The sequence below is a fragment of the Carlito syrichta genome, unplaced genomic scaffold, assembly GCF_000164805.1.
Source record: "Carlito syrichta isolate Samal-C Ts95f unplaced genomic scaffold, Tarsius_syrichta-2.0.1 Scaffold80817, whole genome shotgun sequence".
NCBI lineage: Eukaryota > Metazoa > Chordata > Mammalia > Primates > Tarsiidae > Carlito > Carlito syrichta.
Window position 1 is genome coordinate 11550 of NW_007024913.1, and position 13128 is coordinate 24677.

A 13128-nucleotide genomic window follows, 5' to 3' on the forward strand; every position below is an offset into this window, starting at 1 on the left:
CCTCTCCCTCCCTCTTATACAAACAGGACTAGCTATGTTACCAGACTGGTCAAGGGGAAAGAGGCTTGCTTTGATTGTTTTGGGGTTGTTGATAACTTGGTTAAGACCTCCATACATTGCCTTCACCTGTAGTATATGATGGATCACTTATATGTGCTGCTTTTCTTCTAGAAACCTACATCTGTATTGGAATTTTACCGAGAGCTTGGACTGCCTCCAAAACAGAAAGTTAAAATCTTCCATGTAACAGATAATGCTGTAATTAAACCAGGTAATCTGAGGTTGGGAGAGGAGGGAAGTGAAAATACCCAAATATGTGATTTGTTTCGTGTCAGCCCTTTTAGTAAAGCTGAATCTAAAATACAGAGTCCTAAACACTTATTTTTGAAAACCGTGTCTGATTTAATCACTAGGTACAAACAAGTCTTTGTCTTTTTTAAGTGGAATAAGCTGCAGAGAAAGCTTTCTTTTTCATGAGTGGGGGAGGAGTACTTTTTTTCCTAACGTTGAGAGTCTCACATTCTGAAAGCCACATCCAAGAAATACACCGATGTCCAAGTCCAGAATTCACTGCTAACAGGCAGGCATTCTCTGATGTGGAGAACAGCAGGCTCAGGCATAGGTAGAAGACCTTGGCCAGCTGCAGCCTGCAACCGGAGAGACCATGGCGCTGCCATGCCAAGATACTTACTTTGAAATTCCCAAATCTTCTGCTTAATTCAAGGAATGTTAAAAAATAAGATCTGGCGCATCATCATATTTGTTCACGTAATTAGCAAAATACAGCATTCCGATGTCTCTGAGCTTCAGAAAGCTTCCCTGATCTCTTAAACTTGAGTTCTAGCAAGAAGAGAGTGGAATGATGTTTTTAGACTTGGTATATCTGAACTGAGTGTCTTGAAGTAAATACAGTTGCAACAGGCTTTTATTAGCTGGGGTGACAGGGGGTCTGCCTTGATATAAGGTAGAATTAACAGTAGCTTTTGAAGTTCAGATTTTGCAACTTTAAGTAAGGCAAAGTAAATGGAATTAAACTGACAAGTACAAAAATTTCCTGGGCCGTTGCATATTAGAGTGGTTTATAATGGGCACGTCCCACCTTTAGGTGCAAAGAGGCAGTTCCAAAGTATTTTGTTGTGTAAGCAACTTGTTCTGAAGCCGTCTTAAATATTCTCTTTGGTGTTAACATCCAACTTTCTTAGATCCTTTAGGAGAAAGATAAAAACTGAGTCCACATTAACTTTTGCTCTGGCCCAAACCATATGGAATTGTTTTCAAAAACGGTCAGATATCAGCAGATCAAGTTGTTTAGTCTCACAGAAATACAGTCACTGTTTTTTGCCCTATTATTTTTTAAATCAATGTTTTTGGTTGAAAATTCATAATTATAAACATTTATGTACATTGATGTTTTGATATTGTAGACAATATGGAATGATTAAATCCCTGTTTTTTTCTTAATTCAAGTTTTTTTCTGCCCATACAAATCCAGGTTGGGTCCTACCTTAAGGGAGTCTCCCCTCTGATATCTCACTGCCTGTATTTAACTAACTAAAGCAAGCTTTCAGTTACATTCTCTACTACATTGGTTCCTTATTTAATGATGTTAATGTTGTTTTTTCTTCATGATAATAAATTTCTTGAGGTCAGGGGCCATGTCTTAAAATTTTGAATTTACAGCTTTACATATTTGTAAGTGCCTGATAAATGTTTGTTAATTAATTGCCAAATAGTTCTCATAAATGTTGTTAATTGTAAATTCATATAAACAAAGCATTGTGAAGGGTTTCGATTTTTCACAAAGTTTTAAATTCTTTTAAATAGCAGTCCTCAAGTGCATTTAAGGTAAGATTTTATTTGCATACAACTAGTTTTGTAAATGTTTCTATATAAAATTGGGGGTATTTATGGTGGCAGTTTTTTGCTATCCCAGATATCTGGGTCCATGCTAGGAGAACTATATTTTGTTGGCACAATGAGAGTTCACCAAAAATCTCATATACATGGACATTACACATACTGTAATCATTACCTAGCTTATGAAGGACTGGACTTGGGTTCAAACCATTAAGCTTTCTGTGTCTCCAGTAGGTGCAAAATATTTTATCAGTCCCCAGTGTTTTTTGGTTATTTTCTTGTTTTTTTTTTCCTTATGTGAAATAGGAAAAATAGCTTTTCTTTTCTTTTTTTTTTTTTTTTTTGAGTCTGAGTCTCATTCTTTTGCCCAGGCTGGAATGCAGTGGCATAATCATAGCCACTGCAGCCTGACCATACTGGGCTTGAGTGATTCTTCCACTTCAGCCTTCCAAGTAGCTTGAACTACAAGCATGCGCCATCATGCACAGCTCATTTTTTGATCTATTGTAGAGATGCAGTCTTGCCATGTTTAGGGAGATCTTGAACTCCTGGGCTCAGGCAGTCTTCTTGCCCCGGCCTCCTAAGTGCTGGGATTATAGACACGAGCCAGCGAGGAAATATATCTTAATTCCATGTATCTGTCATTAACCAGAACAACCAAGAATCATGAGATGTGTGCATTACTAGCAAGAGTACTGTGACATCACAGAAGTCACTCATTTCCCCAGCACCACTTTGGCCTCTGGAGGCAGCAGCCACCAGAAGGCGTGGTCCAGTAGCTCACTAGCACCACTGGGCCCCATTGTTCAATCCGCACAGAGTCGGTTAAAAGACATGCTTGTCGAGTAATTTCATTCCTTGGATGCTTCTAGTGTCTCTAGTTGCAGAAGAGACTCTCCTGCCACTTTTGAAATCTGATAGCTAGTGTCCTTTCTGGATGTAGTTCAAGTGTGGTAAGCTGTAGCTGTGCTGACAATTTTGTATCGGCTTTTCATTTTCTTCCTCACAGGCACGCCTCTGTATGCTGCTCACTTTCGTCCGGGACAGTATGTGGACGTCACAGCCAAAACGTAGGTCCTCACACAGGGTCTCGCTTCCTTTTGCTTTTCTCATCCACAGTAAGTGAGCAGAGTGAACAAAAGAAGCCAGCTTTTCCATCGGCGGGTGGACGATGAATATCACTCGTGTTCATAATTCTATCTGAATATCACTTACTGTCCTGGTTTTAAATTTGCACTGAGCTAGTTGTGTGTGGAGAGTTTGCTTCTGGTTCCAGCTTTTAAGCTGCAACGTGTGTGTCTTACAAGGTGGCTCAGAGGAAGGTGCTTCCAGGCCCTGTAGAAGACTACATGCGGTTTGCTGGGGGTGGAGTTCTCCTGAGACGGTTGTGTAGGCTAGCTGCTGGCTGTTCTTTCCCGTTCCAGGAAGCAGTTACATGAGAAACATTCTGTGGTGTCTGTGACAGTGGTTGTTGTGTTTAAGCTTTTCCAAAGTATCTATAAAAGTTGCTATAACTGTGTTCAAAGCCCATTAGAAGCTGAAAGAAGAAATCACACCCTGCCTTTCCTCTTTAGTAGCAACAGATGATTCCTCTGCACTCCACTGGGAGACTTCTCCCAGCAAAGCACACGCTTTTTAATACTTAAACAAGGGTTTGGTTTGGTAGAAATCGGCATTCAGTTGTCATTCTGACAGAAATGCTGGGGCTGAGGCAGATTTCTCCAGGCAGTGGTATTTTTGGCGCTCTGGCTTTCTGTCACTCCCTGTTTGTGTCAGATGGCCTAGGGCAGTTCAGAACTGGCAACATTCAGATCTTGGGGAAGCGGCTTTTCAGACATTGGCTGAGGACACCTCGCTGCAGAATGAGGTGACCAAGCCCGTGGTGAGGTCGAAACTGGAGTGTGGGTCACTGGACGCACGTGACCTGGGCCAGCCTGGACCCCAGTGTCGGCAGTCCCCACTCCTGTTGTTCTCTCTGCTTGGATGATCCTGTCGCTTCCCTTGGAGCCTCGGTTTCCTCCTTTTCTTACACAGTGGTGTCTGCAGGGATTCTCCTCAGGGAACCCGTTGACCATCATCCACAGCTGCTTTGGGGCAGGCCTCTGATGGCAGTTACTGGGCAGAGCAGCCTCCGCCCACGGAGCCAGGTCAGCGCCGGCAGCGCCTGCCTTCACGCGGGCAAGTGCAGGCCGTTGCAAGAGCCGCAAGGGACCTCACTGGCCCTGCTTAGCCATTCAGAAGTGAGGGGGGAGAGATCGGGGCTCCCCTGTCGAGAGAGAGCAGACCAGTATACTTCTTTTCTTCCTGCATCCTGATTGTCATGAGCTTGTCCCTAGTTCGAGGACCCCGGAAACCCCTGTTTTCCTGGTAACTATGTTTGTTGTGCTTTTCTTGGTCAAGAACACAAGTTACTGGAGCTCTAAATCTTTGATTTGGCTAGTTGGGGAGGTGTGTGTGTTATGAATCCGATTATTTCGCTTTTTAATTGCTGAATGAACTACAACACAGTAATTCTGTTCATTTCACACAGTGTTGTGTGAATTTCATTATGTATTTTAAAGAATATACACCATATCCTGAGATGCCATACAAAGTCGAGTCCCTTAGCAGGAGGCAGTGGCTGGCCGTGTGGCTGGGCTGGGAGCCTCACTGTCCAGTGCCTGTGTTCAGTAAATGCTGCTGCTGCTGGGTTTCCTTGGCTTCTTCTTAAAATTGCTTTCTAGACTGGGCACAGTTGCTCAAACCTGTCATCCCAGCACTTTGGGAAGCTGAGATGAGAGGATTGCCTGAGCCCATGGGTTCAAGACCAGCCTGGGCAACATAGTAAGACCTCGTCTCCACAGGAAATCAAAAAAATTAGCCAGGCGTGGTAGCGTGCACCTGTACTTCCGGCTACTTGGAAGGCTGAGGTGGAAGGACCGCTAGAGCCTAGCAGGTCGATGCTGGGGTGGCCTTGAGCATCACTCCAGCCTGGGTGACGGAGTAAGACTCTAACTCAAAAAGAAAAAAAGCTTCATTCTAATGTCAGCCTCCTTGTGGGTATAAAGTGAAGAGGAAGTTTTCTTGTTTTGTTTGGAGGGCCTGTTCTTAGGAAATAAGACTGTGAAGCCATGTGTAGCCTCGGAACTAAACAGCAGTAAGAGTTGGGGGCATGACTAGCCTGGGTTTACAGTAGTGCCGGTCACTCTGGAGAAGAAGGGGTCTTGCACTTGAGACCACCCCTGTCTTATGGGCAGCAGTGAGTGTCTGTCTGACTCTCACTGTGTGATGCGGGGGGACTGCCCACACGTGTGCACGGTGATCGGGTGTGCACACCTTCTTATGCTGTTACCTGAAGGCAGGATGAATTGCACTTCCCTTGGCCTTTTGCTAAATGTCGCCGAAGACTGCAGCCCTCATAGCTGGTGTGCTCTTGTGCAGTAAGGCACATTTCAGCCCTTCTCGGGTGGCACTGTTTTGAATCTCCCGAGTGCAGCCTTGGATTCTCACCACCGCATTGGTCCTGGCTGCCGTGGCCTCTGACCCCTGTGCTGTGGTGTGTGCTGTGCACGCATTAGATTGCTTTTCTTTTTCCTCTTTAAACTCTTCTTCTCCCTCCTTGCCCTGAGGCTTCTTTTGGGGCTAGCTCCCCCTGCTTGGAACTTACATCCTTTGCAGGCAGTGAGAGTGTTTTTTTTGTGTTTACTGTAAATGAACCCATGGCCTCTTGGGCATTGCGCTGAGTCCTTGGGCTCTTATCACTGTGACTCACTGAGGGCCAGAGATTTGCTATCTTGTCCTCCATTTTCAGCCTCTGTTTTCAAATTTTAAACTTCTGGGCTCCGTCTTCTTGATTATTAATGTAAACACTGAAGAAAAAAATGGTGCAGTGGTGCGGCGACATGGTTAAGGGCGTGCTGAGAAGACATGGACTCGCAGGCTTATGCTCGGGGCTTTTGTGTTGCCTAGTGGACCGCTTTCCTCGCCTTCTGGTTGTTCCTTCTTTAATGCAAGGGCTGCTCCAGCACCTGCCTCCAGCAAAGATGAGTGAGATCACACAGAGGAGCCCTTAGCATAAGGCCTGGCACACAGCGAGTGCTCAGGCACGTTGCTGCTGTCACTGCTGTGTCTTTGCTGCTTTTTAATTCGTTTGGGTTTCAGAAGGAAACATCTGTGCCTTCCTTAAAATTAATAGGACACATAAAGCCATCAGGCATTCGCTTCTGGTGTTTTCTGATACATCAAGTTCTGCCTTCCTACTTTACAGTGTGTTTTAGGTAGCAAATCACTGGTCATATGAGTGATTATCAGTTAATCTAGGATTTGCAGAGTAGTGAAGATGCCCTTGAAATGGCACCTTGCCTCTCTGATTGGCTGGGCCGTTTTTACGTTTTTCCTCTAATCCACATCTCCAGAGGCAGGTGACCTGGGTGAATGTGTGGCCAGGTGCTTCTGTCTGCAGGACTTGACCTTGGGCAGCTGGCTCATCTTGTGTGGATTTAGATTTCATTCTCTTAACATGAGGGCGTGGGGCTAGATGATTTCTAAGGCTTCTTTCAGTTCTAGGAATCTGTTTCCAGGAAGTATTCCTTCAGTTTTTCAGGAGCATAACTCTTATCTGTGCTGATGAAGAAATAACTTGGGATGGTAGATTCCCCTGCCTGGCAGAACCATGGTCTAATCTGCCAAAGAATGTTACATGACTAGAGACCTTCAGAAAACCGTTATGTCCTTTCATGATGCTGCAGATTTGGTTATTTGAGTTTTATTTTCTGGGAAGAGCAGACTGCACTCAGGGCAGCAGATGCGATGTTCTGGGTTTATTTAGGACAGCCGGGAAGTCGAAGGAATCACTGCTCTTTGGCCCTTCTACTACTGGATGGGCTGGATTTGATGTCAAAAGAACTCTGTCCTGTGAACTCCCAGCAGTCTCTCATTGACAGAAATGTTCCCAGGTACTGATGGGAGGTTTGTGGTTCTTACACAGAAACCACACGTCTGCATTTTGGTCATGCGCCACACTTTTCCTGGAGGTTATAGCCACACAGCCCTCCGTGCCCGCTTCTGAGTGTATGTGAATGGGACACAGGGCATCGGGAGGTTCCACCACGACTGACGTGCGGGCTCGGGGGCTGTCCGTCACTGGTGTGAGTCGGTGGGAACGCACCGACTCCCCGGCTGCACAGGAACCCCTGGAGGAGCTTGCCTCTGAAAGGTCTTGGCTGTGCAGGCAGGTCGACGGCACCTTGCTGCGTGTGCCGGAGCGAGGAGAAACTGTGACGCGGGATGAGGGTACCTGTGCTGCGTTCTTCGTCCTGGGTTGGAAGCTCGTCAGAGGGAGACTGTGAGCTGACTGAAAGCCCTGTGTATGCAAGTGACTTATTTGGGCAAAACACGTTCTTTTTTGTTTTGTCTTGCTTTTTGGAATTTTTGTATTAAAACTAAGAACATTTGGGCAGTTTAAATCTAAAGCATAGTGAAGTTACTATTATGTCCTGTAAGAAACTAATTTGATATTGGCTTAGACCTCTGGCTGTTATATTCAACAGTACTTTGAAAGATTTCATCTTTGATGTGTTCTTGGTGGTTCTGTTTCTAAAGAAGCCCAATCCTGACTTTGGTTAGAAACTCAAAGGGTTCTCCATTTCCTGTGTTCAAACCTAATGTTTAACTGCCAGAGGCCAGCTCCGGGGGGTTCATGGGGACCCGAGAAGGAGGCGTGATGAGGCGAGGGAAGGAAGAGTCGTGACCAGAGTTTCTTTTCAGGCACTCTGGCACTGAAGCACAGCAGTGCTGATTTATTTATATCATAATTTTTGGCACACACTTAGCAGAAAGTTAACAGTAAAAGAAACAATTAACAATCAAAACATATCGAAACGATTGTATGACGTACTAATGATTTTACAATTCTTATGATTTTTGCGTAATTATACGATTTAATAATGTCTGCATATAAGAAGCTAGCTGTTCTTGGAAGTGGTAACTTATTAAAAGGGCAAGGTTAATAATAGTCAAAAGGTTAGCAAGTGGAAAGTAAAACTTATGCTTTATAAAGGTAAATAGTCTATATAGATATAAAGGTGTTAGGCATATAACCTTGATGTAGTTTAATTTAAAGGTCGCTGTCTGCGATGAGGCAGTGTCTTTATTTATTTATAGATACCAATCATTTCAGTTTTTACTAAGTGCTGACCTTTGGGTTTTAGAAAGCAGGCACCACGGGCGCCCACTGCGTTTTATTTTTTCCTATAAAGATAAGTTTTTCTACTTAACATGTCTTTCATCTATCCAGACTTTTCTAACCATATCATCATCATATGTACCTGTATAAGGTAGTGGAGGGTCAAGCCATTCTAAGTTTTGCATACTACTCTTTCCTCTAGGTGCCCACCAATTCTACCATTCATATTATATAGCCTTTATGGGGGCCTGCTCTAACAGTTAGCCAGGGTTTGTGATATTGTTTCAAAGCTTTAAACTTGTGGCTACTCTGGTGTTGTTTGTATGGCTTAACTGTGTTTGCTTTAGTTTGTACCTCAGTTTCTGTCATTTCTCAATACCATAGTTTTAACATAAAGTAGAGCAGTTAAAAGTACACTTTGTCACAGTAGGTTTTAGAGTAATTGGTTGGGTCATTGTGACCCGTTGGGTTGCTATTTACATTTCCTGAGGCATGGCATGGCGAAACATTAGCTGCTTTATTATTGACATTATAGATGCTGTAATCCTTAACTTTAGTCACAGCGTTCTTTCCCAAGGGGAGATTTAATCATATTATTCCTGTGACCATGAGTCACAGGACATTCATGTAGAACTTTCCTCAAGACTTTCCACGGGGCTTTGCCACGCGCACGGATCCTTCTGGGACTTTACCTTACAGAAGGGTGTCTTCATTCGGTTCCCATGCCGAGCCTCCGCCATTTAACCACAACAGAGAAGGAGATTTTAAGCCAGTGGTTTCTTCTCCTCCCCACCCACTTGCATCTACTAAGCATAAAAATATAACCTGATCTTGGAGCATCCTTAGAAATCAAGAGTCCACTCTCCTTGTGGTACTCAGTTACTGGTTTTCTGAGAGATTGTGTACAGGTCACTCAAACTCCTCACAGCATAAATCAGCTGAGAGAGAGAGTCACACGTAGTTTGGGCATACCCATTGACCCGGCCTGGCTGTGCGATGGCCAGGCAAGGGGGACAGCATATGCCAGAGTGAGTCGGAGTCCCTGCAGGCCCTAGCTCCCTTCCCAGGGGCTGGGAAAATCTCGGTGCTCTCACATTCTCCTGAAGAAGAGAAAGGAAAAGAAACAACTGGGAAATGGTTCTTCTTGAGAAGCCTAAACTCACAGTATGGATTGTGATGTTTTTTAAAAAATAACCATTTAAAAATATTTTGTGGATGACACCTTGATAAACGACACTTTTGGTCCTTGTTTTCATGGCCGTAGTTGAAAAGATGGGCAGTGAGTGAGAAGGGTGTTTGAGGCAGAGGGACAGAGTGGGCCAAGGCCTGGAGTGGGGCTTATTTCGGGACTCGGGGAGTCATCTGCTGCAACCGGGACTCGCCCGTGTTTGAAAGTCAGGTCGGGCCGGTTGCAAAGGCTTGTGTGCGCTGAGCTACAAAGGGACCGGGAGCCATCTGAGGCGGGGGTTTCCTTTGCTCTTGTTGCTCCTGCTGCCGTTTGCTTCTTAAAGCAAAGGACAGGCTTCTGTGGTGAGCCGTCACCATGGAAATGTCACTTTCCAGGCTCTGAAGGGACAGCTTGGGGAGGGGAGAGGTTTGGCTTCTGTTGCAATAGCACAGGGCAACATGTCAGGGTCGCAAGACTGCACTTGTGCCCTCCTGAGTGTATGCAAACAGAGCAAGAAAGAAAAACAGTAACGGAGTGACTGAGGCGTGGCTGGTGCGTCTACGGAAGGGGAGGCTGGCCCAGGTCTCGCCACAGGACAGGGGAGCGGACCTCCGGCTTCACTAGCAGCCCCAGGAGTCCACACCTGTTCTCTCAAAGGGCAGGACAGGAAGTGCCTTAGGTTGTGCAGGCATGATCATCTCTGTTGCCCCCGAGAGAAGTGCTGGTCCTGCCGCTGGGGCGCTGAAGAGTAGCTGGCAGTTGTCCGTGAAAGGGCCTGGCTCTCTTCCACTAGCACTTCACGACAAAGCAGCCGTGGTTACTCCAGTGGGACGCCAGCCCAGGCAGAACTCCAGAGTACTGGGAGGCAGGAAGCCAGGGAGAGAAGGAGCTGCGGAGGGGAGTCAGGAAGGAGGGAAAGAAATGGGGAGGGAGTGACATCATGGAGGGGGTGAGAAAGGTGGGCAAGAAGGAGGCGAGGGAATGGTCACGTGAAGGGGTGACGATGGAGGGTAGGAGCGGGGCGCCTCTTCTGGTCAAGAGGACCGTGAGCTGGGAACACGTTGTGACGGAGTTACTGCTTTTTCCAGATTGTCCTGGTGGTGTGGTGGTTTTGTCCTTTAAAGGGATCCTTGTTTGGGGGAATCTGTACGGATGTCTGGATGAAATGAGTGGTGTCCAGAGTGTGCAGCTGTGAGGGGAGAGGAGTGATTGAGACTGAATAGACTTTGTGTGGGTCGCTGCTGGACACTGGTCATGGACTCCTGGGATTTCTTGTATCCGGCTCTTGATGGCTCTTGAATAAGTCTTAAAATTTGCATAACCAGCTGTTTGTTTTTGTTTTTGTTTTTGAATTGGAGTCTCACTCTGATGCTCAGGCTGGAGTGTAGTGGCACGCTCACAGCCACTGCAGCCTCGACCTGCTGGGCTCTGGTGATCCTTCCACCTCAGCCTTCCAGTTAGCTGAAACTACAGACGCATGCCACCACGCTCAGCTAATTTTGTGACTTATTGTAAAGGTGAGGTCTCACCAAGTTGCCCCGGCTGGTTTCGAATCCCCGGGCTCAGGCAATCCTCTCAACTCAGCCTCCCAAAGTGCTGGGATGACAGGCTGAGCCACTGCGCCTGACCGAGCAGTTGTTTTAGTAAGAGACTTGAGTTTGGAATTAGTGGATTGACCCTGGGGTGAGTTCCCGAGAGTCATCGGAGAAGAAGCTCAATTGTAGAGGGTGAGTGTGGGTGAGAGGGGGAGAAGGGAAGAGGGACACAGGGGGCAAGGGAGAAGCCCCTGGCCCGGGAGACAGGGGCGGGGGTCTTAGAGGTGGTCAAGTGGGTTTAAACACAGCTGTCGTAGCATCCACCTTAAGGACATCTCGACCACCAGGCAAGATCTGGATACCCAGATGAGTGTATCCAGAACCAAGCAGTGAACAGCAGTTTCCCACAGTCAGGAAACGCACGTGATGGGAGTACGTGAGATCCTTGTGCTGGTGGACACTTGGGCGTTTGTTACCACATGACGAGGGGGTGAAGCGCCCGTGTGGGGTGCTCCCTTCTGCAGGATTCTTGGTCACTCCTACAGGCATCTCCTGCCGTTCTCGTGGCATCTTCTTACCTGAAAGGCAGGCTCTTGACAACACTCGGAAACGGAGGGTGGAGGAGAGGAGGTTGGCCTCCTCTTCCCATGACACAGGAGGCCAGCACCACGTGGTGCTCTGCCTGCCCCACGCTGAGCCAGGGCAGTGGGACACACCAGCCTGCCCATGTGCTGAGCATGTGCTGGGGGCACAGCTGAGAAGCCTGGGCAGTGCATTTCTTAGTCAAATGGTGCCTCTGGGTGTTTTGATAGATTTTTGGTCTAAGAAGTATAGATGCTCTAAACAACATACATGTTTATGTTTTCTTAATTTTCAAATAGCTCTCACTAAAGGCGGGATTTCTGCCATGCTGTTTTTTCTGGTTTGAGCTTTCCGTTGCTTGATATTTTTATGCTGTCATTCATTAAAAACTGCAGCAGGAAAGGGGTGAGGGCATGAGACACGTGTGTTGTATGTTGTGTGCTATTTTTAGTAACATAAAGAGTTTGTTTTACGCGACCTGTGAAAGCCTTGTATTTGGAACGTGCCTGGACGTGCTCTGCATAGATGCGTTCATTTCTTGCTTTTGGTTTATGTGGGTTCCCAAGTTGGCGACAGCGGGGGAAGTTGCGGTGTAAACACTTGTGCCTCCGGGGATCAGCAGGCAGGCACTCTGGAGTCCCTGATCTGAATTCCACTGTTGTTCATCATGTTCGTTGTGTTTTATCCTTTTGTTTAAAGGTTATTAAAGAGGTTCGCATTGAACACGGTATAACTACATGATGTATTCTAGAGCGAAATTGAAAACAATCTGTAATTAGCCGACAGATAATTTGCATTTGCAGTATATCGCTTTCTATCTTATAATTTCTTACTCCTAACATGAGCTAAATTATATTCTGTAATTTACCTGGCGTGTATTTTATTGGTGTGTGCACTCGCGCTCTCTCTTTAAGGAAAGGATGAATCAGTCTGAGAACACGGAAGGTCCCAGTAAACGTTCTGCCAAGAAAGCAGTCAGTAACCTGTGTTAGGGTGTGGTATCCGTAGAAGGAGCTCACCGAAGCTCGGTGTTGCCAGGCCCTCGCTGCTTTTTTCTTCTGCTGTTTACCAAGTGGTCACAGAAGCTCAGGTGGCTCTTTAGGCGTTTCCTTTTTATTGTAAATTGCCAAGCATTTTACTTTACAAGTATGTTCTAAAAATTCAGTGTTAAGTGGAAATATTTGTTAAATTTCTGAATTGCAACTTCAGTAAAATATGAGGGAGACCCAAAAAAACCTGTAATTTATTTACAGGAAAACTTTGTATTCTTACATTTTCAAACTTCATTCACCTTCAAAGTACTCTTTCTTTGATGCAGTACACCCACCGAGATGCTTTTTCCACTGCTCAAAACAGTTTTGAGCTTGTCAATTTTGATGCCTTTTGGTACTTCTGCCATTTTTGTTTGTTTGTTTCACCTCTTCCACATTGGCAAAACATTTTCCTTTGAGTCCTTTTTCATCCAGGGAAACAAATCAGTCACTTGGGGTGAGATCGGGTGAAAAGGGAAGGTAGGGCATGGGGTCATGCTGTTTTGGTAAAAAACTGCTGAACACTCAGGCAGAGTGGGCAGGTGCACTCATAAGTCACTCATCTTGAAATCAGCAAGCACTTCGAAAGAATCTCATAAGAAAAAAACCTGGGCTTGGTGGCTCAGCCTGTAATCCCGCGCCTTTGGGAGACCGAGGTGAGTGAATTGCCTGAGCCCGCGGGTTCAAGACCCGCCTGGGCAACTTGGCGAGACCTCATCTCTACAATAAATCAAAAATTAGCCGGATGTGGTAGCACGCACCTGTAGTTCCAGCTACTTAGAAGGTTGAGGC

At 46.0% G+C, this 13128-nt stretch overlaps 1 protein-coding gene across 1 annotated transcript in view; it reads left to right on the forward strand.

The window, feature by feature from the left end:
- Nucleotides 1-13128, forward strand: part of MRPL3 (mitochondrial ribosomal protein L3) — a 36873-nt gene that overhangs the window by 10577 nt on the left and 13168 nt on the right. The window contains exons 4-5 of the mRNA XM_021711009.1: nucleotides 172-271; nucleotides 2867-2927. Coding sequence (XP_021566684.1) covers nucleotides 172-271; nucleotides 2867-2927 — 161 coding nt within the window. The remainder of the gene's footprint in view (nucleotides 1-171; nucleotides 272-2866; nucleotides 2928-13128) is intronic.